At 40.3% G+C, this 25,926-nt stretch overlaps 5 protein-coding genes across 24 annotated transcripts; 3 read left to right on the forward strand and 2 right to left on the reverse strand.

The window, feature by feature from the left end:
- The first annotated feature begins 421 nt into the window (after positions 1 to 421).
- On the forward strand, positions 422 to 3,943 carry LOC112289227 (replication protein A 70 kDa DNA-binding subunit D). 3 transcript variants are annotated; one of them, XM_090251139.1, is made up of 11 exons: positions 422 to 618; positions 836 to 976; positions 1,141 to 1,315; positions 1,426 to 1,497; positions 1,626 to 1,830; positions 1,991 to 2,093; positions 2,224 to 2,348; positions 2,443 to 2,521; positions 2,695 to 2,833; positions 2,953 to 3,234; positions 3,343 to 3,943. In XM_090251139.1, exons 2-11 carry the CDS (start codon positions 906 to 908, stop codon positions 3,529 to 3,531), a joined length of 1,440 nt encoding a protein of 479 aa, XP_090107265.1. In that variant the 5' UTR covers positions 422 to 618; positions 836 to 905; the 3' UTR covers positions 3,532 to 3,943. The 3 variants fall into 3 exon arrangements, with proteins under 3 accessions (XP_090107265.1, XP_090107271.1, XP_090107267.1); XM_090251145.1 differs by having other exon boundaries at positions 484 to 618; positions 842 to 976; XM_090251141.1 differs by having other exon boundaries at positions 504 to 618; positions 769 to 976.
- A 1,205-nt stretch (positions 3,944 to 5,148) lies between these two features.
- On the forward strand, positions 5,149 to 7,621 carry LOC112289242 (uncharacterized). Of its 2 annotated transcripts, XM_024534322.3 has the most exons (3): positions 5,276 to 6,277; positions 6,406 to 6,534; positions 6,964 to 7,621. In XM_024534322.3, the coding sequence occupies exons 1-3, from the start codon at positions 6,145 to 6,147 to the stop codon at positions 7,443 to 7,445; spliced, it is 744 nt and encodes a 247-aa protein (XP_024390090.1). In that variant the 5' UTR covers positions 5,276 to 6,144; the 3' UTR covers positions 7,446 to 7,621. The 2 variants fall into 2 exon arrangements, with proteins under 2 accessions (XP_024390081.1, XP_024390090.1); XM_024534313.3 differs by having other exon boundaries at positions 5,149 to 6,534.
- Positions 7,622 to 10,426: 2,805 nt separating this feature from the next.
- On the reverse strand, positions 10,427 to 14,642 carry LOC112281623 (BTB/POZ domain-containing protein At3g05675). 14 transcript variants are annotated; one of them, XM_090251189.1, is made up of 8 exons: positions 14,487 to 14,642; positions 14,172 to 14,319; positions 13,628 to 13,759; positions 13,224 to 13,376; positions 12,724 to 12,973; positions 11,907 to 12,470; positions 11,297 to 11,791; positions 10,427 to 11,040 (listed from the first exon to the last, which is right to left on the reverse strand). In XM_090251189.1, the coding sequence occupies exons 5-8, from the start codon at positions 12,778 to 12,780 to the stop codon at positions 10,723 to 10,725; spliced, it is 1,434 nt and encodes a 477-aa protein (XP_090107315.1). In that variant the 5' UTR covers positions 12,781 to 12,973; positions 13,224 to 13,376; positions 13,628 to 13,759; positions 14,172 to 14,319; positions 14,487 to 14,642; the 3' UTR covers positions 10,427 to 10,722. The 14 variants fall into 14 exon arrangements, with proteins under 14 accessions (XP_090107315.1, XP_090107312.1, XP_090107308.1 ...); XM_090251186.1 differs by having other exon boundaries at positions 12,724 to 12,844; positions 13,628 to 13,754; positions 14,487 to 14,628; XM_090251182.1 differs by having other exon boundaries at positions 12,724 to 12,847; positions 13,628 to 13,754; positions 14,487 to 14,628.
- A 146-nt stretch (positions 14,643 to 14,788) lies between these two features.
- Positions 14,789 to 19,955, forward strand: LOC112281604 (ASI1-immunoprecipitated protein 3). Of its 3 annotated transcripts, XM_090251161.1 has the most exons (10): positions 14,918 to 15,049; positions 15,242 to 15,369; positions 15,825 to 16,372; positions 16,620 to 16,682; positions 16,900 to 17,718; positions 18,053 to 18,196; positions 18,351 to 18,434; positions 18,743 to 18,802; positions 18,935 to 19,021; positions 19,228 to 19,955. In XM_090251161.1, exons 3-10 carry the CDS (start codon positions 16,157 to 16,159, stop codon positions 19,750 to 19,752), a joined length of 1,998 nt encoding a protein of 665 aa, XP_090107287.1. In that variant the 5' UTR covers positions 14,918 to 15,049; positions 15,242 to 15,369; positions 15,825 to 16,156; the 3' UTR covers positions 19,753 to 19,955. The 3 variants fall into 3 exon arrangements, with proteins under 3 accessions (XP_024374067.1, XP_090107281.1, XP_090107287.1); XM_024518299.3 differs by lacking the exon at positions 15,242 to 15,369 and having other exon boundaries at positions 14,789 to 15,049; XM_090251155.1 differs by lacking the exon at positions 15,242 to 15,369 and having other exon boundaries at positions 14,910 to 15,049; positions 15,820 to 16,372.
- Positions 19,956 to 21,220: 1,265 nt separating this feature from the next.
- Positions 21,221 to 24,943, reverse strand: LOC149989895 (uncharacterized). 2 transcript variants are annotated; one of them, XM_090251214.1, is made up of 3 exons: positions 24,891 to 24,943; positions 23,495 to 23,857; positions 21,221 to 22,800 (listed from the first exon to the last, which is right to left on the reverse strand). In XM_090251214.1, exon 3 carries the CDS (start codon positions 22,679 to 22,681, stop codon positions 22,310 to 22,312), a length of 372 nt encoding a protein of 123 aa, XP_090107340.1. In that variant the 5' UTR covers positions 22,682 to 22,800; positions 23,495 to 23,857; positions 24,891 to 24,943; the 3' UTR covers positions 21,221 to 22,309. The 2 variants fall into 2 exon arrangements, with proteins under 2 accessions (XP_090107340.1, XP_090107336.1); XM_090251210.1 differs by lacking the exon at positions 24,891 to 24,943 and adding an exon at positions 24,611 to 24,881.
- Between the last annotated feature and the right edge of the window lie 983 nt (positions 24,944 to 25,926).

Consider the following 25,926-nt stretch of genomic DNA (forward strand, 5'->3'; position numbering starts at 1 on the left):
GTAAAAAAAATTGAATATTTCAAAAAATTATTCATAAACACTTCATGTATATATATCATAGAAAACTCCAAATCCCTCAACTTATCTACGCCTAAAACAAACCCAAAGTTTAAAGTATTACTATGAATAGGCAAAAGAAGACGCAAAAGATGTACAGTTGTGTGCAAAAGAAATACACAAAATAGAAAAAAGTAAGTATACAAAAAGTTGGTAAAATGGAACAAAAGGGAAGGTCAATCAACTGGGCTCTTCGATTTCTTTTTCTTTCCTCTTTTTCCTTTCTATTTTACGTCATTCGAAATAGCCAGCAACGTTCACTGGAGGATGAACGAACGAAATAACGAACTCATTCATCCTGAACGGTCACTGCTTTCCCGCGTGAACCTCGAACTGCGAGGTTGATCCTACCTGGGTTTCCCGCCACGTTTAAGTGAAGCAAGAATGTTCCCGCGCTGTGTAGGCCTTGACCTTACTCTCCTCTCTCCGGCTTCTCCATTTCGCCCTCTACGCTCTTCGCCCCATCTGGTGTTCTAGTGATCTAGGTGCTCCATCACACTGCCTCCACTGTATCAGTTTGTAATCCATAGTGTTGCTCTACATCGCCTTCCCGAGCATCTGGTGTGTACAATTACCTTTTGTAGATCTTGTTGTTCATATGAATGTTGGGTGTTTGGGTTCTCCATATTTTCTCTGTTGTCTCTGCATAGTTCGGTGACGATATCGATGCTTCTGTCTGTTGAATCGGGTTTTGGGTTTGCTTGTTTACAGTTGATTTACGAGGTTTTTTGAGTTCCTTGAACTCTGTCTTAAGGTTGCATGCTCTGTGGTTTCCTAGCCGAAGAGTGACTGTGCGTGCAGTTGGAGCTGGAGTTCGGTTACTGGGGTGTGATACGGCTGTTGTAGCTATGACGTCCGTGTCGCTCAAAAGCGTTGAGACGATGTCGACAGTGAAAATCTTGGAGGGGCAAGGTGCCAAGTAAGAAAATTGTCTCTCATCCTTTGAAAATCCATCTAAGCGGTAGAGTGCTCATCGCTTGTGTCACTGCGGTGTTCGAAAGTGTTGATCTTATTGTGGATTGCGTGTTTGTGTTCAGTCAATGTTGGGTTTTAATTGCGGCATCTGTTGTTTTGTCATTGCAGCATGACTCCAACCAAGATGGGTCTGTCGAAGAGAGTGTACCCTATTCTTTCACTCAACCCGTACCAAGGGAATTGGACAATTAAAGTGAGGGTCACGAGCAAGAGCCCTCTCAGGACTTTCAAGAACGCACGTGGAGATGGGAATGTCTTCAACGTTGAGCTCACCGATGAAGATGTACGTTCTCGTCCTGTGTTTCCCCTCTTCACTCAGGGGAGAAGGTTTAAGCACAATATTGTTCGAATGGTTGAATTTACCTAACGTTGTCGAATTCCTCTTGTTGGCAGGGTACACAAATTCAAGCCACAATGTTTAAGGAGGCTGCTGACAAATTCTATGACGTTCTGCAACTGGACAAGGTCTTTAGTCTAACCAGAACCTCATCGTCAAGGTCGTTTTGATTCGTAGAATCCCGCCGTATATCCTGTCAGATGATGATGTGCAGCCATCTTAACGGATTCCTTACATTTAGCTTCCTGGATGACAGGTATATTTCATCTCCAAAGGCAGCTTGCGTATGGCGAATAAACAATACGCTACCGTAAAAAACGACTATGAAATGACGCTCAACAGCAATTCTGAAATTGTAGAGGCGGATATTGAGAGTTCTACCTTCAAATTGCCTTCTGCAACATACAACTTCACTAAGATTTCTGACCTTGGTCGGCACATAAGTTCCAAGAGGTTTGTCGGTGCGTGCAACACTCAACCTGAATCGAACATTGAAGAGCGTTCATTTAAAATTATCTTCGATTTGGATTGTCGTATTGGTCCAGTTCCATTGTCTACTCTCAGAGTGGACTTCCGCTGTAGCCCCTGCACTTCTGCTTAACGATTTCTGTGTTGAAGCAGACGTTTTGGGAGTCGTCCAGAGTGTGGGGCCTTTAACGACGGTGAATCGTAAATCCAACAACGATGAAATTCCTAAGCGAGACATCGTGCTCTTGGACCAAAGGTGTGTGGATTAGATCGTTCAGAAACACTGTGCTTTCAATGCCCTTCGCAACATTCCCTTGAGGACTGCGGTCCTCCAGCTTTTCGGTAACATCGATAACATGGTACTGCGGAATTTGTGTTGTTTGCAGTCGCCAAACAGTAGTTTTGACGCTTTGGAACAACATGGCCGTGAAGGAAGGGGCGTCTTTGGCAGACCTGATCGCTGAATCCCCTATTCTCATGGCTAAAGGGCTTCGTCTGAGCGACTTCCAAGGTTAGTGATAAACTCTGTCTTTATATTCCAGGAATTGCAGCTGGTTCATTAGTCCTTAATCTTCATCAATCTGATAATATGTTTGTCGCTGCAGGTGTATCTCTTTCATCCACCATGAATACCATGGTTCTCATCAATCCAGTCATACCAGATGCAAACGAACTCCGCACTTGGTTCGTCCTTCCACACAGTCTCATAAAATAGTTCCGGCTGAGTATGTTCTTCAATGCCTTGTGTCGTCGAACATAAATGATGTCAGCGCATCGTATCCTGCTTCCTTCTGTACTTGAAGGAAGTTTGTCCTGCCGGTTGTATCTGCTGAGATTTTGATACCACGGAGTGCCAGGTATGAGGAGGATGGACGGACTGCTTCCTTGACTCCTGCTGGGGCCAGCCTCCCAGGGGGTACGAACCAGAATCGGTCCTCATTTACAGACCGAGCCGTGCTTTCCGATATCATTCAACCTAATGTTGGTGAAGGCAAGGTGAGAATTTTCAGAAGGGTTCTTAAGACCGAGTTCCAGTGGAAATTTGTGCTGCTCGACTAACTCAGATGTTCACCAGATATTCAAGTGTTATTCAAATTTCTGATTTAAATGTGCAGCCGATGTACTTCAATGTGAGAGCGTACATCAGCTTCATCAAGCCAGACCAAGCTATGTGGTACTTAGCTTGCCAAACTTGTAATCGCAAGGTGGTGGAGCAGAGCAGTTCAAGTTACTGGTGTGAGGGATGTCAGAATCATTATGATAAATGCAGCCGCAGGTATATCATGCAAGCCAAGCTATCGGACTCTTCAGGAGAGGCCTGGGTTTCTGCATTCAATGAGCAGGCAGAATCACTCCTAGGTGTTAGTGCAGACAATCTCTCCGAGATGAGGAATCAGGTAATTACTTTCTGATGGTGTAGTTGATGCAGACATACATATTAGCTTTGTGCTGATTACTCCTGTAAACGTGAACTCGGAAGACTCATACTTCTCCCTCTTGAGCAGGCCGGCGATGATAACCAATATCAGAATGCCGTAAGGAAGGCAATGTGGCAACCGTGTGTATACCGCATCAGTGCTGCCCAGACGGAGTACATGAGCGAAAAGCGACAGCGACTCACTGTACGCACAGTAGTGCCAGTCGACTGGGTTGCTGAAAGCAAGCACCTTCTGGCGAAAATAACGAAAGGTTGATCACTTGATAGGAAACCAGTGTTGCATGTCCGACGAACAGACAGCTACAAGCGGTGACTCTACTTTTGGTATAAGATGGAGTACGTCACGCCCCTTCTTAAATGCCCTACTCTACTCCGCCGCCTTCAGATTGAAACAATATCTGGTGGATAAGAGCGACTTGCAGTCAGTGCTACAGAAGAAGAAAGTTATCCAATTTGCAGGCGATCATACTGTAGCCTTCCCTACCGGCTTCAATTACCTCGATAGTTCGAAATATAAATGCGCCAATAGACCACTGTAAATATTTAAGATTGTTTACTCTTGTCTCCATAGCCGGGCGATCCAAGGATATCCCGAGCGTTCTAATTTGAAGTAAATCCATCCATGTGCTGTTGAAATATGCACATACTTATGGACAAATCTCATCCTCCATCTTCGCCACATATTTCTGTCATAGCGTCGTGATCCACACCCCAAATTTCTCATTTGGAGCCTTGTCCCACCGACACTTCGGCTGTAGCCTATTACTTGTCCGCGCACATGTGTAATGGCAAACTGTTCCTTTGTCCATAACTGCCATCATAACCTGTCAGAACGATAAGTGTTTGAAAACCGTACTCGGCACGTTTCCCGAGCTGGATGTGTCACAGATTCCGTAATCCAGTGCGTGGGTCCCGAAACCAGTGATAAGCTCCTAGTTTGGAAAGATTGAGCGTATTAGGCACGACTTTTGCACGTTTTGACTTTTGATTAGACCAATTTTGGACAATCTACTCCTCTTGATCCAGTGCTTGGTTGGTTCGTTTAATGATAATCGGTAACCTTCTGCGATTGACCTGTCACCAGATGGGAAAATTAGATTGCTGCCTGCCTGAAACTTGACTTTCGGCTTGTTGCTGCCCGCAGTGCCGAGATAAACTCCACGGGTAGTCAAGTGATAAGCGCCGATATTCAGGTTGTGGAGTCAGCGAGAGATTGATGAATTTTACTTCAGGTTGAGTCTCTTGGCGCACTTCAAGGGCCTTGGTGTCATGAAACAGCAGCATCATCATGTGACCTTGTGTTAATCTTGTGATCTTCCTTCACCAGCCCTATTTTGAAGTCCAGCCGTTTGTTTGTAGCTGGATTCTATGATAGATGTAGAAAGCGTGATTCCTCATTCCATGATTTCTCAAGTAATGTTTTGACAAAACGTCAATCGTATTTGTAGTCATATTGTTGTGTATTAAAATGTTGCAACGACAATTGGTAAATTGTCCCTTCAAAATCATGTGAGAAAAAGCTCTCAGGTATATTTAGAAGCGGGTCATATTGTTGGTTTTAGTACACTAGAGGATAAGAGATCCACTTCTTATCCACGATCATTTACGAAATATTTTAAATACTTTCGTACGACTCTTCTTAAAATTGTTTGCGGTCATACTGGCTATAATTCAATTCATGTTTTAATGAGTGGGAAAATCGCACTTAACAGTTCCAGTACCGCCCGAAGTGGAAGCAGGAAATTGGGTGACTGCAGCTGCGTGGACAATGATGAAACTCCTTTGGCTCATCGTGAACAGTGCAAAACTCCACCAGTTGAGCACATGTGAGTGACAACGTGGTTTGCAAACATTAGCATGACAAAATGGATGTTCTGAGGATGGCCGGAATTATTATAAATAGTCCAAAGTCGACATGTAGTGTTGGAAAGAGTAGCACAAAGTTTCAAAGGTTAGATATGGGTGCTTTTATGCATAATCTGTGCTAGTTTTACTCTGTGGGTGAGGGTTGTCGAGTGTTCGAGTTGTGAGGACGGTGATGTCTGGAGCAGTCAAACATGTGGATTTTGATGAAGGCTCATAAAGAAATAGTGATAACATTTGTGCTCCACCACTAATCGATTTATTTTGATAGAGGAAGGTAAGGAAGAGGAGCGAATTCGTCAATGTCCAGAGAGTGTCTATGAGTTGCTTCCTTGCGAACGATACATCGAGGTGCTGCGCGGTTGAGGATCCGACCTGACTCGAAAGCAGTATGGTGCCACTAGGTTGGGTCTTGAAAGGCAAATGCAGGTTTCGCCGATCATCACATGAGTTCTCGCATCTTTCCAGTCGAGTCGTTGTCGAGAAACGGTATGTCAAGCAAGCGGGCATGAAACTCACGCAGTGAGTGATAAACCTCATATGTGCGTCACGTCAACCGAATCGATTTGGGTGATATCGCCATCCCCTAGCTTCTTTCCAAAAAATCCGATCGTAGCCTAGGTTTGCAGAGTGATTGGGAATTAGGCTTCACATCACCCTGATTGCTTGATTTTACTCATTGCCTCACAGTCAGGGCCAACTTATGCGGATAGAATGGAGACTATCGGTGCATATAGAAGTGATCTAGATTCTAACTTGAACTCCTTTTCGAAAGCAACGAACACCTCACTAGCTGCGCAACACAACAACACGCAGGGTTCCATGGTGCCGAAAGGCAAGTTTAATCCCCTATTGGCAGTAGTGATTACGTCCTTGGTCCTTGCCTTCTTCCTCTTGGGCTTGATCTCTGGACGACTCAGGCGGTGGGTTTGGCGGTTCGAGACAGAGGGTGGAGCAGTTATCAGGTCTTCAGATACTCGAACACGAACGCCAAAAGCACTCCACTATGGACTTGACCGGCAGGTCGTTGAAGCTCTGCCTTTGGTACAGTACAGAGATCTGCCTGCGGATGAGCAGGTGGAGAAGTATATCGATTGCTCAGTGTGCCTGGTCGCATTCGACGCCACAGATACCCTCAGGTTGCTGCCCATTTGCTCCCACGCGTTCCACTCGAATTGCATCGATGAATGGTTCCTCTCACACATCACTTGCCCGCTCTGTCGCGTATGCTTGGCACATTCAACTGATCATGCAGCTACTGAAGCAGTTGGACAACTCCCCCCACATGATGATCGAATTCGTTCACCGGAAGACTCTGACGTCGTGGAGGTGGTTATAGGCGGGGATGGGGAGCTTGACAGCACCACCAACACTACCATTTTGGAAACTTCTCAAGGTAAATCATGTTTCAGATTGACAGCACCACCAACACTACCATTTTGGAAACTTCTCAAGGTAAATCATGTTTCAGACTATCACCAGGACAATATCTGCGAGCGTCTCTTCTCGGTTGAAACTGTAGGGTTTGTCGTACAAATGCTTTCGGGCTGGGTTTTTACACAAAACCATGATCTCAGTAGAGAAACTTGACTTCATGGGAGTGGGTTCAGTGGGTGAGTTTAATTTTTGCCAAACCATTTTGCAGTACTTGGTGAACGAAGTTAGTGGTGGAAGGCGATTGGCAATTCTTTGTCCTGCTACTGAAGTGTTCTAAGTCGGTTATCTTTTCTTTTCATAGTCAATAAGCATCCTTTTTCCATGGAAACGTGACACTCTAATACGAAATTCTAACCTCTCCGTTGGTTTCACTCCTTCGCATTTGCAGCGGATGTTCTACCTCCTGGTACACCTATTGCGAATACATTCGCAACAGAGGAGCATGGCAACGGGCGCTCAATACCCTGGAACAACACAGCTTTGTCTTTCAAACCTCCCGTGCAGATTGATATTCCCCCTGCGAAAGTCCCATTAACTTCAATCCGCCGCACGAGCTCTGCAGGTTCTGGCCCCGAGCTGGCAAACGAGGCGAACGATGATGGGGACGACTCCCCACACAACAGCAGTACACAGTTTCACGCAATAGACATCGAGTACTGCATTTCGAACGGACAAAATCCGGTCCAAACTCAGGCAGATGGATCACGGTTCGTGAGACTGCCAGACCACTGGACCATAGAAGATCCGGAAGGGGGAGCGTCGAGATCGGCTGGCAAAGCGAAGGCCACTGGAGCTGGAGGCGACCTGCAACGAGCCTGGCCGACGACGAGGTGGAGTTTCCCAAATCTAAGGCAAATTGCCCCGATTTGAAGCTGCTCCAAAAACAGCTGATGCTTCGTTTTTGGCTCGATTTTGGTTTTTTCAAAGAGGGAGATTGGGGAGTTGGGCTCCCCAAGCTCTAGTTCCTGTTGCGTGTTTATCAGAACTGCCCCTTTTTTGCACTGTAAATATCACTCACTGGAAATATTAGTTATTAATTTCATGAATGTTCTCTGTTGCATCACCTCTCTCTCACACACACACACACACACAATCTCTTACTCGGACCTACTTCGCATCATTCCAGTTTTCGCAATTGTTGGCTTCGTTACTGTGCCCGAGGACAATGGCGAGAAGAGGGAGGACACGTCATCCCTGAAACTAGATACTTATATGAATGTGTGGATGAATTTACGTTTTCGATTTCCACCAATGAGCAACGGCTTGACCATTGTCGCTGTCTAAAATATTAAATACTAAGTTGAACAGAATGGAAGGCACAAGATGCAGAAAATAAATAAATAAATAAATATATATATATATATATATATTAGAGAATGTTTAATAGATCCATGTTCTTATTAAATAGACCCACCTTTGATGAAGAATATGATAATCATGGTGAATGTGGTTGGTTTTTATTGGTTGCAGATTTAATAGTGGAGAAATAAATTTAGAAGTCATTTTTTTTCTTTTCATGATGATTAAAATGGGTGGGTCAGTTTAGTAAAACTTGAGTCTATTTAACATTCCGCCATATATATATATATATATATATATATATTTGTACACAAATACACACATAGTATTTTGTATCTATTTTTTTTATAATACTCATATTTTTAGATTATTATCTAATTATGTATGTAGATATATAGATTTAATATAAATATATACATATATATATATATATATATATATATATATATGTATTTATGTATATATTTAGTCTTTTTACTAAAAAAATCAAGTGATTGTAATGGGATAGACAAAGAATAGAGATTTAAGCACATCAAAGAATTTTACTTCTATATATGATATTTTATAAAAAACACAAATTTTTTAGTTTAAAAGATATGATTAAATAAGAATAAAAACTTGATAAAATGTTATGTACTAATATATATCATTCATATGATGATAGACATTAGAGAATAATTACAAAACATGAAGTAATGCATAATACACATTCTAATAGTTTTTGTTTAATACAAAATCAACCGAAGTTGCAAGTGATTTTAATTTTGCATAATAAGAATTAAGATTCAAAAGTATGCATTAACAGGTATCAAAATTAAGAATTAAATTTTGTTACATTTTGATACTTGTTAATGCATAGTTTTGAATTGTTTGCATATAGTCTTATGATAGTCTACATTTAAAAATTTTAATTCTTTGCATATACAGTATTATAATATAGGCAATATACTATTTTAATCAAAAAGTAAAAAGAAAAAGAAAAAGAAAAAGAAAGTATATAGTCAAAATCAATGCATACTTTGGGATGATGTATTTTTTATTTTATTTTATTTTATTTTATTGATGAATAAAATTTATGTTGTTTTTCATTTCTATTTTAATTTATATGTGAACTGAAAAAAAAACACATACATATTGCACACATATAAAAAAGCATTTATCATTAATAATACATTCTAGTTAAATGGTAACAAGATATTTGATAAATAACACATATTTTTATTTTTTTATTTTTTATTATATTGCATTTAGTCATTAGTAAATGATTTAAGTCTTAACTATACTTGCCATTATATATATGTGTGTATATATATATATATATATATATATATTACTATGTTTATAAGATTTCTTACTATTACTATTTACTAATAATTATGTGCAAAAATATATTATTTATTAGTATATTTAAAAGTTTAAATTACTACTTTCTTATTATTTTTAATTCCAATTTTAATTTTACATGTTAGATTATAATGGTTTTTGAACATCACAAAGTAGTATACCTGCAAAGATACATACATGTCATTTCTAATATGATCATTGTAAATCATCACAAATTTCAATACTCATACTTTTTTGTAATAAAAAATGTTGTTTCCTGATATAACCATTAAAATTATATTAGGTATGTTTGTATAATCAATACCACTATCATCACTATGAATATAAAATTCACACAAGGGATTATTAATAATTCTATCTCCAAAATATTGCACTGTAGTTCTTAACTCTTAAAGTAAACCTTTGTTATTCCGATTCTTGTTGTGTTTTCCAAATGTAAAATTCTTTTTATTTTTTGTTTTCATTTTTTTGATATTTAAAAAAAATTATTCAAATGTTTCTAATGTGTAATTGGAGAACAAAACAATAAATGTGGACTATTCTTGGTAAGTATAATATCCAGAATAAAAAACAATAAACAAACCGAATGAAACTCAGATGTCAAATGATGATCATATATGCGTAAACTTCATTATAAAAGGTCTACAAAGTTAACCCTCCCCTCCTTTCTTTTTCTCAAATGTTACTTTCAATTACACTCACCAAGCATAATCCATTTTTTTGTTAATTTGTTATTTTATATATCAATCACAAAAGTCACTTTGACTTGCAAATAACCAAGAAATTACCCCTATTACGTAGACTTATGTTGTAACTTCTGCTCCCTTCATAGATGCACAAAACAGGCTATTTCTCACTTCACCACTATTTTTCTTCAATTTAAGTATTCATCTAAGGTAGAATAGTGAACATTTCTGGCAATATATTTTGGTCAATAGACTCTGGGTACTAGAACCAGTTACGTGATGGTCTTGCATTTAGTCCTGCAATTATTTATTTTTCAACTCTCTTTGGCAACTCTTCTGCAAAACTTCTGTGAAATAAGCTCGTTTCCTGAAAATCTTCCGTCTACTGAGTATCTAGACACTGAATGTTATAGGGAGTATTCAAACTACCTGCATAAAATTTGAAAGGATACAGAAAACGACAGACGAAGTGAACGAACCAGTCAAATGAAAGCAGTGGGGGTGAGAACCAACGAACGCAGATGTTGAACAGTGACTATAGGTGCTTTAAGGCAACGACAAAGCCTTCCACATGTTACATAGTGTCAACGAATTCTATTTGGCTCACATACACGTCTATCCCTGTACCGTACGATCAAAAAGTAGAATGTACCACAGCACTAGAAGATGCTCACCAACTTCATCGTACCCAGAAAGCAACGCAAAACTGCAATGCCAAGGCAGTTCCCTGTTGTACAGCCCCTTTAAAATCAACGCTGAACTCGTTGAAAAGGAAAAACCAAGACCATGTTTTACAAGCAAACCTGCACAAGCTCTGTCTAGGATGGGTAGCAACAACTCTCCGATTCCATCTTCTCTTTTTCTATGGCAGGTACTTGGGTTGCTCTTCGAAACCATACATTGAAAGCATTCACAAGGTGGGGACAGTCTTCCAAGTTTCGGGTGGCAAAGCTCAGGCACTGCTGCAGGAGCCTCTGAGCATCGTCCATTGGAAGGGTGAGAATGATATTCAAAAACAAGTTCTCAAGCTCTTGATGGAGGTGCTTATTTTGATTAGCGGATGCTCCAGAAGTTGGCAGATGTTCCCGAGACACAACTAGTACGGGCAGCCATTCCTTGACCAGCTTCAGACGTACCTAACCAGAAGCATCAGAGTCACGGATCAGTTTATATGAGTTCATTTGTGCAGCAAAACGCCCTCTTACAAGTGAAGAGACGATACAAGCTGCAACACGACGATGAACTTAGACCACCGCATCACATATCAATAGGATAAAAATAGGAAGAAAAGAAAAGAACATTGGATGTATATAAAAGCTGCGTCCCTTGCAAGGATAAAATCTGTATTTGTTTTAGCAGTGGTATCATATCTAAAAAGTTCGTAATATTCACCTGTTGGGAAGCAATGATGGATCCACAAGCAACAGCGCTTGCCAAACGACAAGTGCAGCGGAGTACAAGAGCGGGGAGTCCAGGAGCAATGTTTCTCCAAGTATCATCACTAAACGCACGTTTCAAGTTCGCTGTAAATGCTCCTTGCTCACTCCATTCCACAACTGCAGTCTCTGCAACCCTCAGTTCTATCATTCGCTCAACGATCCAAAGCAAGTGCCGCCCGCTAACAACTGCAGTGTGAAGATTTTGTCTCTGTAGAGCTTCGATTTCATCATGGTGGCCTCTAACATTTGGACTTGCATACTCTTCGATGGAGTCCTTCACGGTATTTAAACTCTCAGAAAAAGCCTGGTCTAGGACCTGACGAACTGTATCCCTAGAGGCAAGTCCGCTCAAAAGCTGTCCTACAAAAGCCTTCACAGTAGCACCATTTTGATGCCTGTGTGTCGCTGCATATACCAGTCCATTGAACATGTCCACGACTGCCGTTTCCTTCACAGCGAGCAACAGAGTCAGCTTCAGAGAGGTGTTTACATTCAACTTCAGCGGTGACTTATGGTAAAGTTTGTATGCAAAAGCTCGCATGACCAAAAAATACTTCACTCACCTTCACAGGACTAAGCCTAGCTAGCAGCGCAGAAGACTTTTCGAGTTGAAGACACGACACAAGTTGCACAATTTGTCGTTCTTCTTCCCTCGTCCACGAAACTGCTTCCAGGAATCTCACGCAGGCAGAGATACATTGGTCGTATAACAATTCTGCTGCTATGGGAAGGATACTCAAAGCACTTTCCACATTCTGTATGGTCCCCACGAAGTCTTGTGTGTATAGAAGCTGTAGGGTTGCTATGTACGAGGTTAACTGACGTCCTTGAGCCACACAGAGATTGATATGGATGGGAATTGTGTTTTCACTCTCTTCCTTTGTAGAGGACTGCACTTTGTCTTGCCATCTGTCTGATAAAAGCGCATCGAAGTAGCGACATTGCATTAAAGCTTGAGCATGAAGATTAACAACATGTTCCTCTCCTTGTTTTGTTTCTGCTGCAAGTTTTGAAGCGTCTCCAAGTTCATCATCATCAGATTTGACTAATTCCCGCAAAGAAGTTTCGTCTTTCCGCAAGTGTAGAATTACATCTGCCGTGCTCGCATCACCAAATATTAAGGTTCCCTACCAAGAGCATACCATCGAACCACATTCGATAAGAAATTTGAAGAGAATACTACATGATTCAGGTTTCAAAGCTGCCCATTATGGTGCTCTCAAAAACAGACGCAAACTCTAACTTTGTGACAAGGTCATCTCATCTAAACCAGAACATGTTATAGTGTAAGCTGATGCTAAGTTGCTGGTATGCAATAGTACACACTCCTCACTGCACGGAGTGTAAAGAGACGGAGATGTACAAAACAGTATAGCTCACCCTAACTGTCAAATCATCAACCTCTTCAGGTTTTGTGATAACAGCAATCATGTCCATAACATAGACAACTTCATACAGAACATCATCTTGGTAGCTGTAGTTACTGTTGGGTACATAAAACCTTCTGGCCAATGCAAGGCATCTCGGTTAGGTTATAACGGTCAGCATGTAAATTGATGATAATTTTTGCTCACACACGCTAGGTTATGAGTCTCAAACGGTTTGAAGAAACTGAAAATGCTGCCCACCTCTGTCGACAAGACCAATAAAAGCAAGAGGTAGTTCATCAGAAGCCTGTGGACCAAGCTTGACAAGGTGGCAATTAAAGGTTAACAAAAGCTTGGTTGGCCGAATCCTTAGCTTTGAAATAGAGAAAGTAGGAGCCCACAATGAAAAGTGTGTCCAGGTAAGAAAACGATAACGATTATTATGCATCCAACTAAGTACAATTCCTCTAATTGTAGAAATTCAATCCCTACATTTGCTTGAATTACACTTACCGAGTTGTTCACCTCGTCCATATCAGGTTTGGAGGACAAGGAAAACACAGAGGGGAGGCGAATGCAGCTCTCTACACGATGCCGTTTCTTGGATATGTGCATCGTCTCTGCATTTGAAGTCGATTCCAAGTTTTGGCTTTTTTCTTTCATCATCTTTGCACATGTAAGAGTACGACATCAGAAAATGAACTTAAAGGCATGAAAAAAAGGAATTTAAAATAAACAAATAAACAAATAAATCCATAAATAAAGTTTGTAAGAGGACTACAATTGCATCGCTAGGTGATTCTGGTCTGAAACTAGTGGTTAAGTCGGAGTTCTGACGTATTAAACAACACATGAATTTCTTCCACAGCAACTTCCGAACTTGCCCATGACTCAAAGAACATGGAAATTGTGGTTACCTCAAAGCAGGGCAAAAGATGTCCTCCCCCGCCAGTTTAGTTTCGTTCCACCAATAAAATCCAACATAAAACTCTTATCGCTGCTCAATCAGGTTCGCTCCAAAACAATCACCTTCTGGCCTCAAACCTACGCTTCATATATTGACCACAGAATACCATCTAAGGTTCGGTTTCTTGCACAGAAAAACATTAAATACAGCACCTAGTCGGTCTGTAGTGATCATAGGTATTATATAAGATTGTTGCGGAAATGAAGACAATTTTGGAATCGCGATTGCGATTCCGAAGAAAGCTAAGACCAAAATCTTCCTAATTGTCTCAAATTAAGAAATGTGTATCCAAAGCCTCTTACAAGCCCAATCCTACCCCGTGCATTAAGCAAGCCAGCCAATACTACGACATTTTATGTCTTTTCAGCTGCCCCTCCTATCCTTCACGAAAATAATTCGTTTCTAACATTTTTTCATAAATGGTTAACTGTTGAGTTAATCACTTTCGAACAAAATACAGTCCCAAGAATGAGCGACATTAATCAACATCTTACCCCAAGTTAACATCCTGAAAGCTTTAACCTAGCCACAGAATCCAACACAAGAAGATTACATGGCCATCGGGACCAGCAGAGACTGATATCCTCACTAAACCTCGATTCTCAATTCTCAATTCTTAATTATCAGAAACTCGTGATCAGCCTGCGCATCAAAAACCAAATCCCGCACTCAATTCTTCAATAACTACTCCAATCTTAACGAATTCCGAACACAAGAAAGTAAAGAAACAATCACAGAACCTACAAACCTCCCGTAGCAGCAACCGACACTCTACAGCAGCAAAGTATTGAAGCATGACAAAACCCAACTGCTCGTAATGTGGGGGTTCATTTGCTGCTTTCCATGCAAGCACAGTGCTCAATGTTAATCCTGAGGCAAACTAAACGTAAACGATGACAACGAACCAACACCCTGAAATGATTCAGTATAGCGATGTAAAGAGGAATGCTTTTCCAGGAAAGGATTTTGTTCAAAGATGAAGATGAAGATGATGAAGATGGTGAAGGCGCCTGGAACACTCGGGAAGCAAGACCCACGTGGCACATGTTCGTTGGCGACATGGGTTTTGTTTTTGCTGCAAGCATGGCGGATGAGAGCCCTGACTCCAGTTCAGATCAGATGGTGACTTTTCAACGTGTTGTCCACCCTAATTTAGAAGTGGGTATTGTTGACTTAAATCTGGAGGACGACACTTGTTCAGATTCTCCCTACCTCCTCGTCGCTTTCCTCCCATTTTTTCGTAGAATCTTGAACTGCTCAATCATCTCCCCTCAACCTCGAACTGTAGACTCCAACGATGGGTTTCCCACAAATTTGCTCTACTCTGTGGAAGGCTTCCTTGTTGCTGCTGTAGATGTGTACCTCGTTGCAGGTATGTGCCTTTTCTAGTTGCGCTTCGGTTGTTGGGTGGAGGTGGTGCTTGCTTTTGAAATATCATCCAAATTGAGAGCGTGTGAGGGAGGTAGAGTTCAAATGCTGAATCATGTTGAATAGCAGTTTCTTCAACTTGTGGCTGAAGAAAAAGATTATGGGTGGATGCTGGGATTCAATGTGACATTGAAAGCCAGCTTCAGCTCCTATTGTAGATTGCTAGGGTTTGGAGCGTAATGCAGTTATGGGAGCCAGGGTTGTAGTTGGATATGGTGGAGTGGGTAGGCTTAGCATCTGTGATCGTCAAAGCGCTCACTGCAAGTAAGTTTTTGGTGATTTTAGCCTGTGGCTTTCGAGGTTTTTACAGTGTGTGGCTGGTGGTGTGGGTCCTAATGTTTGTGTACTTGAAACCCTTGCAACCCTTGTGGCCACGGAGGTTGGAAGTCTTGATGGTTTGCACTCTATGTTTTTGAGCCTGCATCCTCCTGTTGCGATCCTGTCCATCTTCACTGCGTCTCTGGCCAGGAACACCTGTTGCGGTTTGTCATTTGTCTATCCGTATTGATTGTTATTCCATGATGATGCAGTTTTCTGTTACCACAAAATGGATCGTGAAGAACTTTTTTCGATTGGAAAAAGCTCTTATATGTGTATGGAGCATTATGTTGTTGGATAGTTGGAATTACTTCGCGGCGATTCACCGTCGCTGGAAGCTTTAGTGTTTCATTGTCGGATTGTTGACTTGTTTTCAAATTTTCATGCATTTGGAAGACCAGGTTCGTCAGGGTTTGGGATGTAATCTGGTCTGGGTACCGGTGATTACGTCTCGGCCATGGGCCTTGAGGATGGATCGCACGCAGCTTTACGGCCTTGCGGATGGGGTTCTGAATGGGTGTTCAAAAGCTTCTACTCAAGCATTTGGAAATCGTTGTATTAGACGAGTATTCGATTTGGACACATTCTACCCTGAAATGTGCGTTTAATTGGCCCACTTCATTTTCAAGCGACCTACATTTATCGCTGCTTGTTGTGTCGAATTGGTGGTGGATGTCTTTGTGGAGATAGTTCGAACAAGGAGACCTAAATCTGCAAGTCTCACACTCCAAATATGGGGAAAAGAAAACTAGACAGTGTATTGGATGGGGAGTCCGATGAGAGAGACAGAAGTCTGAAGACGCCTGAAGGGGGTGCCAGCGATGAAGAATTTGTTGTGGAGGTTAAGGTCGTTGGGGAGATTACGAAAAAAACAGGAGGAAAGTTAAAAGGTGATAAAGGAAGAAAAACGTATCAGGCCTTTGAAGTGGATGGCAACCGCTACGAAGTTGTAAGAGCTTTTACTTTAATTCCTGGTCCCCAATCAGTAACTTCAAGAGTATGCGGGCTTTTCGCAGCTGTGTATCTGTCGTGTTAGAATACTATCGTGCCATTAGTATGCTCAATCACGAACTGGCATGCCATCTGTGGCTCTACTGCGTATCATTGTTCCTCCATTGTTCTACAACGCTCTTAAGCCTGGTTGCAATTAGTCAAGTTAAGCATTTCTGAAGCCTGTGTTCTGAATGTTATGGCAGGATGATCCCGTACTTGTTACGCCTGAGAGACCCAGCCAAAAGCCTTATGTTGCTATCATTAAGGTGACTATGCTGAGGACTAATAATTTTTGTTGTCGTTCATCTCTTGGATGTAATATCAGTGAGCATGATCAGCACAAAAGGCCTGTAGCTCAGGGCTAAAGTTTGTACACGACATTTGCATAATGTAAGGGTCAATTATCTGTTTTATCCCTAGTATTTTTAATGGCAAAGAGAAAATAAATATGTTACATAGATGAGTCTTCTTCTCTTTGCGCAGAAAATTATGCAGGCGAAAGATGGAACGGTTCAAGTTGAAGGTCAGTGGTTCTACAGGCCTGAGGAGGCCGAAAAGAAAGGAGGGGGTACGTGGGCATCATCCGATTCAAGGGAGTTGTTCTACAGCTTCCACATTGATGAAGTACCAGCTGAGTCTGTCATGCACAAATGTCAAGTTCATTTCATACCTCCGAACAAGCAACTACCCCAACGACACAAACATCCAGGCTTCATTGTCCGTCGGGTTTATGATGCGTGTGAAAAAAAACTTTTTAATCTAACTGATAAAGACTATGAGGACCCCATGCAACTGGAGATTGATCTTCTTGTTCAGAAAACACGGGATGCTCTTGGGGATTTGCCTGACATAGACGGTTATGAGCATATGGCTCCCGCAGAGGAGAAGCCTGCTCTAGACTTGAAAATCAAGAGGAAGGTGCCTGAGAAGAGGACAGTTGCACCATTGAATCTAAAGAGTGAAGAGTTTAGTGTCAATGAACCAAAAATCCAAGGTGAGACTCCAAGTAACAAAGTTGACGCTGCGAGAGTCGAAACTCCTATCAGTGCTGTGGGCACTGACATGGAGGTTTCTACCTTATTGAAGATTCATGGTGTATCATTGAGTGTACATGCGCGAGACCGCTGGCTGGAGAAACTAATGCAGACCATACGAGATCTCTGTGGGGGTAGCAAAGGTTTTCATGTGAAGGGTGGAGGAGAAGATAGTACAATCAAAGATGATGGTGATCCAAGTAAAGGGCGTGGTGTAGCTGATGCCGAAGGGGGCAAGCAAGGTTTAGGAAAGCGTAAAAGCTTCTTGGTAAGCATTCTGGTTCATTACGCCGGAAAGTTTTTTTCACCTCTTTTGTTGAGAAAGTTTTGTCATTAAGAGAATCCAATTCAGAAGTTGGCTAAGTATGGGTAATACCCGCATGAACGACGAGAGTATAGAACGAAGTCATGAAATTTCCAGAAGGTTCTCAATGGAAGTACATGACTCTTTTCTTGCAATTTCCACTTGGTTAAAGGAGCACATTTCTCTCCATTTGGTAAGGTCGTTAGCTGTTCTTCTTGAACTAGCTTCTCCTAAAATTTCTCTGATATAGACTATTGTTGCACGCTCCTCAACCTATTGTTATTTTGATTTTTGGCAGGGAGAGGGTAGCCTTGCTTGGCCTGAGGTTGCCCCTGCAGCTGTTGAAGTAGTCAGTGCACTAGAGAGGCTGAGCTATGATTCCCTTGGCAACGATTTACACAAGTACAATCTCAAGATGCGTCAATTGGACTTCAACGTAAAGGTAATGTCCATTCATCCTTGCGACATACACCCTCACAATTCAGCACACAACCTTTTTGGGTGCAATCTGAATACTGGTTTTTGGACAGATTTTGTGGTTTTCTTGTGCTTCATTTACGGGGGCATGACTGCGTTCGCTGTCGTGATTAATGCAGAAAAACAAAGTTTTGGCGCGTCGTCTTCTCAACAAGGAATTAGAACCCGCTGAAGTCATAAACATGTCTCCTGCTGAATTGAAGGTTCGAATGGTTCCACAAAACATAAACAAACTTTATAAAAGCCTAAAGTTTTGCAGCAATTGATTAAGGAACCGGAAGCTGGTTTAGGCTCAAAGTAGATTTTGGGTTCAGAATCAAACGCTTTGCAATCGTGTTGCACAAGTCATTATTGGATTTAGCTCGCAATGTTGAGTACGTAATTCCTGCACCAATTGATTTTAATGTAGCTTGTACCTTGCAATACCTCGTCGTGGTGTCTTCGAAAGATTTGATTGATTGGTGGTAGAGATTAGTTTCTGAACATACAAGCTATTGTCTGCGGGGTACAGGATGGGTATATAGCAGCTGAGAGGGAAGATCAAGAACGTACTGAGCCAGAGACTATGCAGGTACTTAACCTACACTATGGGTGCTTTTGGCTTCGTATTCAGCTCTTTTTCAGTTGCGATCACTTTCGAGCTTTTTCTTGGGACACGTGGTTTCCTCCCATGTGCTCAGACGTGCGGTGTATCTGTAAGCAGATGGCAGATGTTAGGTGTTCGATATGCACCGAACGAGAAGTACGTGTCATTGACATTATCCATGTCGGGTTTGGTGACCGCTACCAGGTATGTTCGAAGATTAAATTTCTGCTTAATACCGCTTTTGAGTTGCGTGATTTTATGATCGTTAAGTCAAATATTAGAACACGTTGAATGTTAAAAGTCATGATTCTCTGCTTGCTTACCGTAACATAGGACGGAATGCTTGGTAATTACAGTAACTGATTTTTATGCTTCAATGAAATCAGATTTGTTTTGGTAAAAATGTGCAGCTGGAATGTTTGAAGTGTGGCACAACGTGGTACTCATCAAGGGATGCCATTTCCTCACTGGTAATTCAACCCACACCGGCTCCCCCAAATGTCGGTATAGCTCCACCGGCCACCTCCAAATTTGATGAAGTAGAAAAGGACATTCAAGCAGGCCTTGCCATAGACACTGACAATTCAGCGCCTTCAGCTACTAGCGTAGAAACCAAGACACCTACAGACACAAAAACCTCCACTGTCCCGTCTGCTACCAATCATTATACTCAAGTTATGAACGCTCTCCACGAACACTTGCCTATTGCAAACCCAATTGCTGAAGATCTTGTGAATACCAAACCTCAACAAGATGTGGGTATCGAGGAAGAACCCGCACTGGCAGCTAAAAATACCATAGAGACGAGTTCTGAAAACTTTAAGATGAAGTCATCACCTCCAGAGGTGGCTACCAGCCCTAGATGCGAGCTAGAGATTCCTCACGTGGACGGCGTACGTGAGAATTTTCTACCAGAAAAGATTCCCTACCTTTAGAATCTTCGGCTTAACTTTGAAGGGGCCTGGTTGAGCTGCTTTTATGAGGCTCATTTTGGAGGTTACCGATCTTGACACAGGAAGAGACAAGGTTGTATCATATTTGAGGCTAGATACATTACACTCGACTACATAGAATCGTATAGTAGATGGCTTACATGTTTAATTTTTTACTATTGGGAATTTTAACTGCATATTCCTGACTTCAGTTGCAATCTTTTCATGGTGTAAACTGCTGCGCTACAGGCTGCACTACAGCATATTGTAGAGGATTTTTTTTTTGTGGATACCTTGTGTGTGTCAAGCAATAAGACAATTGGCTTTTCCCAATCAATTCTCCTATTTGGTTTGGTTCTCGTTTATTAATGATCAATATAATTGTATGGGCTGGCTTTAATAAGCCTTAATGTGTATGATAACACGTACTTGGAATGGTGCTCAACATTTCATTTAAATTTTGGATGCATTTAATTTTATTATAAAGTACAATGATGGAAAAATTGGATGTAAGCTTGGGTGTACTTGTGTTTATAAATTTTCAAATTTCTTAAAATTTACTCTAGTTTTAACTGCATAGGTTTCTTAGTTGTACTATGGGCTATTAATAACCACTTCCTAAGATTTGTTTGAGTGATAATGTTTTGGTTCAGTTGTTGTCTTTTTATTTTTGATTCATATTTTTTACATGATTTGTTTGGTCATTAGTTTGTGCAAATTCTTCTAAGATTATGTATTTATTTAGTTAAATTTATAAATTCTAAAAATGAAAATTTTAAGCAGGAAAGACTAAAACTCTATAATGATGATTGTTATACATTTATTTATATATTTCCTTTCTATGATAAAAAATTCTTACAAGTATATTGGCTTTAAAATCGATTTGTGATTTTTGAATCTACTCATATTTTAGATTTTTATCACTTAAAATATGTAACTTCTAATTTTTTAATAAAATTTTGAGTTGCCCCAAATATTACATCAGAAGCTTCATTACAGCCATATATCGAATTTTATCTGATTTGATTTGTCTTTATTTATATATATATATATATATATATATATATGTTAACATGGCAATTTGACATTTTGGATAATTCAGAGATCTCTGGTATTGCAACCAAAGAGTTGATATCCAACTAATTGACTTTTTTACATATAGCATTGGTGTAGAAAATTAGTTGGGAACTAATAATTATGTGACATTTGAAAAATGACTTTTTGTAAGTGGAAGAATCTTAAATGGCTTAAAGAAAATTAGAAAAAAAAAAATATGTACATAAAAACATAGATATTTCACAGATGTATGATTTACCTACATGCACTAGGAGACTTAAGGGGCACTAACAAATGTAAATGTATGATACATAAGATATTAATGGTTGATGTTTATGTTCAATGCTTTGTTATCTCATACCAAGTGTCATCAATACATCAAACATATTTCATTTGTGTTGAAAAAAACCGGAAGGAAAATAAGAAATGAAATTGCAACTGCACTTTCTTTCACCTCATCTAAGTACAGAAAAGTATTGGACAAACGGGAACTGGATGGTGATCGGTGCATAGCCTCATTCACCGCATTCATCTGCGTAGAATCCTGAAGATTTCTTTCAAATAGATCTATAAAGCCCGAGTGTATGAGCAGCCCCATTGAACTCCATCGCCACCATGTTCGGATTTCGCATCGCTTGGCAAGAACACTGCTTTTTCCACTTACGTATATCTTGCGCACCACAAGCTGCAGAAACCGCTGACAGTGCTGATTTGGGTTAGGGCATTACTGGACAATCAACTGCAAGAGTATTCCTTCGTGTCCTTTACCGATCTTTAGCATTGTCCGGAAGTTAAGAACCTTGACTAGACCTTGATTACACCAATTTGAAGCGACCGCCTAAGCAGGGAAGTTAGTTACGTAAAAGCGTTGATTACAAGCTGTTATGTGTGGACATTCAAGTGCATGACGGGCTGTCAAGGCCAGCGGAGCTTGATCCCACACTAGCTGTCCCATGCCTTGTTACTCGTACTAATATCCAGATGATTCTAGACCACAAGACGCGCATACATTAGTCTTCATTACACACTATGCCGCAATACTGTCAACAACTTCACACACTGTGTGCGTGTGTGTATATATATATATATATATATGGCCCTGCGCTCATCCCTGCAAGACTTCTCCCAACGCACCATCCTGACAAAATAGAATCTAGGCAGACAAATCAAGTTTGTTGTTCACAAAACACTCGCCTCGTTCTCTTCCGACTAGATTCAAGACAGATCCAAAATCCACAGGTTGCACATCCGGAGAGAAAAAGGAGTGCGTCTTGAACTCGCAAGCTACAACTTGGGTGGCTCCACAGAGATGGACTGGGCGCATCACGGACGAACTCCAAAACTTCCGCCAGTAACGCACTGACCGAAAAGAAAGGAGGAGCTTGCAATTCACAATGCACTCTCTTCAATTCTCTCCCCAACTCCTGATCCTCAATCGGGCAATGAAAACCACCGCTCCATCGATCAACCAAGTCATGACAGGCAGAGAAATGGAGAGAGTGTGTCATGAAATTGCAAGCTGGCCCGCCGCGCTTCTTCCTCCTCCTCCTCCTTTGCGTAAAAGCTCCGGCTCCACTCCCCACCTATACAAAGCGACGCGAACTGGATACACAATGTGACGATGCACAGACGCGAAGCTATATACCCGCGTGCCAGCAGCATCAGCAGCAGCCCGTAACCGATTCATGGAGGTTTCAATTGGCTGTCGCACGTTGCAGTAGGTAGGGAACACAAATAGCCAAATCCAGGCAGTCACGGCACTCTCACCCCGGACCTCGAGGACGTCCCGACCCCGCACCACCCGACCTACTACTTCTACTACTATATCGACCACTACTGCTTCTCTCTCTTTTTCCCCGTTTCCCTCTTTCCCCATTCCTTACCGGTGCTGCTGCTTTGATTGGCTTTCCTCCACCTCCTCCTCCTTTTCTCGTGGCTTCCAGAAGCAGCTCGCGAGCAACTCCCAAACGGGCTTCGGCGGGCATCATTCGTCCGCTGCCAACCCCACATCATCCCAGTTCCTTAGGCCCAGATAGATGATCCTTGTCCACCGTCTTGGCCCAACTACTACGAAACCGTGTTCTCCTCCCCCACACCCTCTACCCCAGTCCCGCCCCTCCCGCCCCTTCTCCTCCTCCTCCTCGGCCCCCCCTTGGGATTTGGCCCTTCGTCTTATTTATTCCTCTCTAAGTTACTTCTGGCCCCTCCCTCCCTCCCTCCCTCCCTTCCTTTCCCTTTGCCAGTCAGATTGATTGATTGATTGATTGATTATCCATCGATCTCCTGCCAGTCAAACTCTCTCCATTCCGCAGCTTGCTTCTCGGTCTTGCTTCCGGAAAAGTCTTGCCCACTAAATGGCACTCACTCATATATTTATAGAAGAAAAAAAAACACACGCCCACACTCTCTCAAACTCACACACGCGAGCTCCGTGCAATGAAAAACCAACACCCTCTCACATATGCACACACTGAGTACTTAGCATCTCTACCATTATTTCCTTCTTTATTTTGTGTCCGTCTTCCTTACACACACACACAATATAATATATGATTATATTTATATACACACACACACACAATATAATATATGATTATATTTATATATACACACACACACAATATAATATATGATTATATTTATATATACACACACACACACAATAAAAGATGGAAATTTTGTATCTCACAAATATGTCTTCATAAAATTACTTTTGTAAAATGACATTTATAATACACTGCATAGAATGTTATGTCAAGTCCCAATGGCTTCATTGTGTGCAGTATCACAACAATTATACATTTTTCAATGACTTATTATTAAAAAAAAACTGTAAGACAGGTTCCATATTATCTAACTGCAAATACATATAAAATTAGAACTCAAATTTGGAATTTCCTTAATTGATGCTTAGATAATAGATTCACATATGCTTGATTTAGTATAATTTTCTCTCATCAATATATTTTTTTCATATTTATATGAGTCAACATGAAAACCTCATGCCTTTTCAAGTTCCACTTGTGCACACAATTGTACAGTAGAATATAACCTGTCAATCATATTTTGATGCAATTTTAGTTTACTTTGTTAGCTTTAAAAATGATTTTTTTTAATGAAACCTAATACACAAGCCATTGGAATGCAACAGCTGCTCAATTGAAAAATTAGTTATAGTTCCAAGCTGATCAAAGCTTGCTACAAAGCAAAGTAAATAGTAGGCTACTTGCAAGAGTAGCACTCAGAATTGCATCTTGGGCTGACAATAATGCACATTAAACAATGCCCACAAATAGGATGGTCTTGTGATGGCAATAAAACAGTAAAACATAAAGAGACAGCTATTAAATATGATTCATTGCACATGAAAATGAACAAGATTTATTACACATTTTCTCATCTAGGTACATTGCACATGAAAATGGCCATGAGTTTTGTCATTTTCTAAAGTAAGTCAAACTAGTCCAAGTTTGAAGAGGTTGAAGGAGTTATATGTATTTGCATGTAAAATTTCCTTTTTTGATATCACCTTGCACTAAAGTTGTGATTTTGCAAGAATGAATTATTGTAATATTTGATGAAGAAATTTTCGGTTCTATTAGATGAAATTTATATGTCGATTTTTTTTAAAAAAAAAATACTACTTTGTGGAAAAAAATATACAAGCTTTACAACACAACTCAATGGAAACACAGATTAAGTTGTTACAAGGATATAAATGTTAAGGTGTTATGAGAAATTGCATTATATTTCAAAGACATAAAACCCATTGTACCAAATTAGGTCAAAAGCACAAAATCTTTACATTCTGTAGAACATGATTTGCAAGCTCCCAACTACAAGACTATGTAAAAACAACGGAATTATTGTTCATGTGCATCAATCTTCACCCAACTCTTGACTTCTAATCATGAGAATGGAACCTGAATTCCCAAACAAACACCATTAACAAAAAATACTCTAGAATGAGAAATAAAAATAAAATGAGGATATTATACTAAAATGTTATTTTTTAAAAAAGAAAATAATGTAAGAATATACAAAAAAATAATATGTTAGTACAAAATGCAGGTGAAGTTCCGTACGAGGAGGGGTCAGTGGGGACCTCAGAACGCGAAAGCTACCTTGCGGTGGGTCCAGAGGTACAGTTTGTACGTTCTAGACCATACGAAAAGTACAAATGGTACTCGATCCCCGTGTTTTTTGGAGTTAGATTTGGCCGTGTCGAGCCCAGCGTGGACTAGGCCATGGCTCAACGCATGGGGCGGTGCCACGTGGAATAGTCGGCAACGAAAATTGAGTTCTGGTTGCCAAGGCCTTCTTTTACCGCTAAAGTCCTTTAAAACAAATTAATAATAAATTAAAAAGTTTTCTTTTTTATTTGATTGGGGGAGGGGGTTGCTTGAACTACTTCATCATTACAAGATAAAATGATTTATGTATTTATTTTTCAAACAATTTTACCTTTCACCTTTTTTTTCTTTTTCTTTTTCTTTTTTCTTCCTTCTTCTTATTCTGTTTTTGAGTGGAGTGTTTTTGAGTGAATTTTCATCTTAGAAAGAATTTTCTAACTGAAATGTTCATGGAATGAAATTATTGTGCATAGTTTAATATTGCTTTGCAAATAAACCCTTGTGAGAAATTTACATCATAGTAATGGCATATATTACAAGCAAAATGTTATTAAGATTTTTTGACTACAATATTTACAATAAGTTTTTCTTTTAAGAAACATAGAGTAATCACTCTCTCCTAATATAAATATATACACATATATATAAATATATATACACACACACACACACACACACACATATGTGTATATATATATATATATATATATATATATATTGTAACTTTTCAGAGTATATTAAAAAATAAATTCTGAGATAATTAAAAGCTAAGAAAGGATATTCTAATTTTACTAATGCCTCAAATTTTTAAATTCAGATTTTGTGATTATTTTATTTTATTTTATTTTTTGAAAATGAATGATGATGCTTTTACTTATTTTCACAAGCCTTGCCAGAAAATAAAAAATAAGTTCAATGTTGCCACCGCCATCCATCACATGTCACCATAGTTTTTATTTTTGCTACCACAAGCCGCCCTAAATCTACA

The sequence above is a fragment of the Physcomitrium patens genome, chromosome 1 (genome assembly GCF_059467195.1).
Source record: "Physcomitrium patens ecotype Gransden chromosome 1, ASM5946719v1, whole genome shotgun sequence".
In the NCBI taxonomy this organism is placed as follows: Eukaryota; Viridiplantae; Streptophyta; class Bryopsida; order Funariales; family Funariaceae; genus Physcomitrium; species Physcomitrium patens.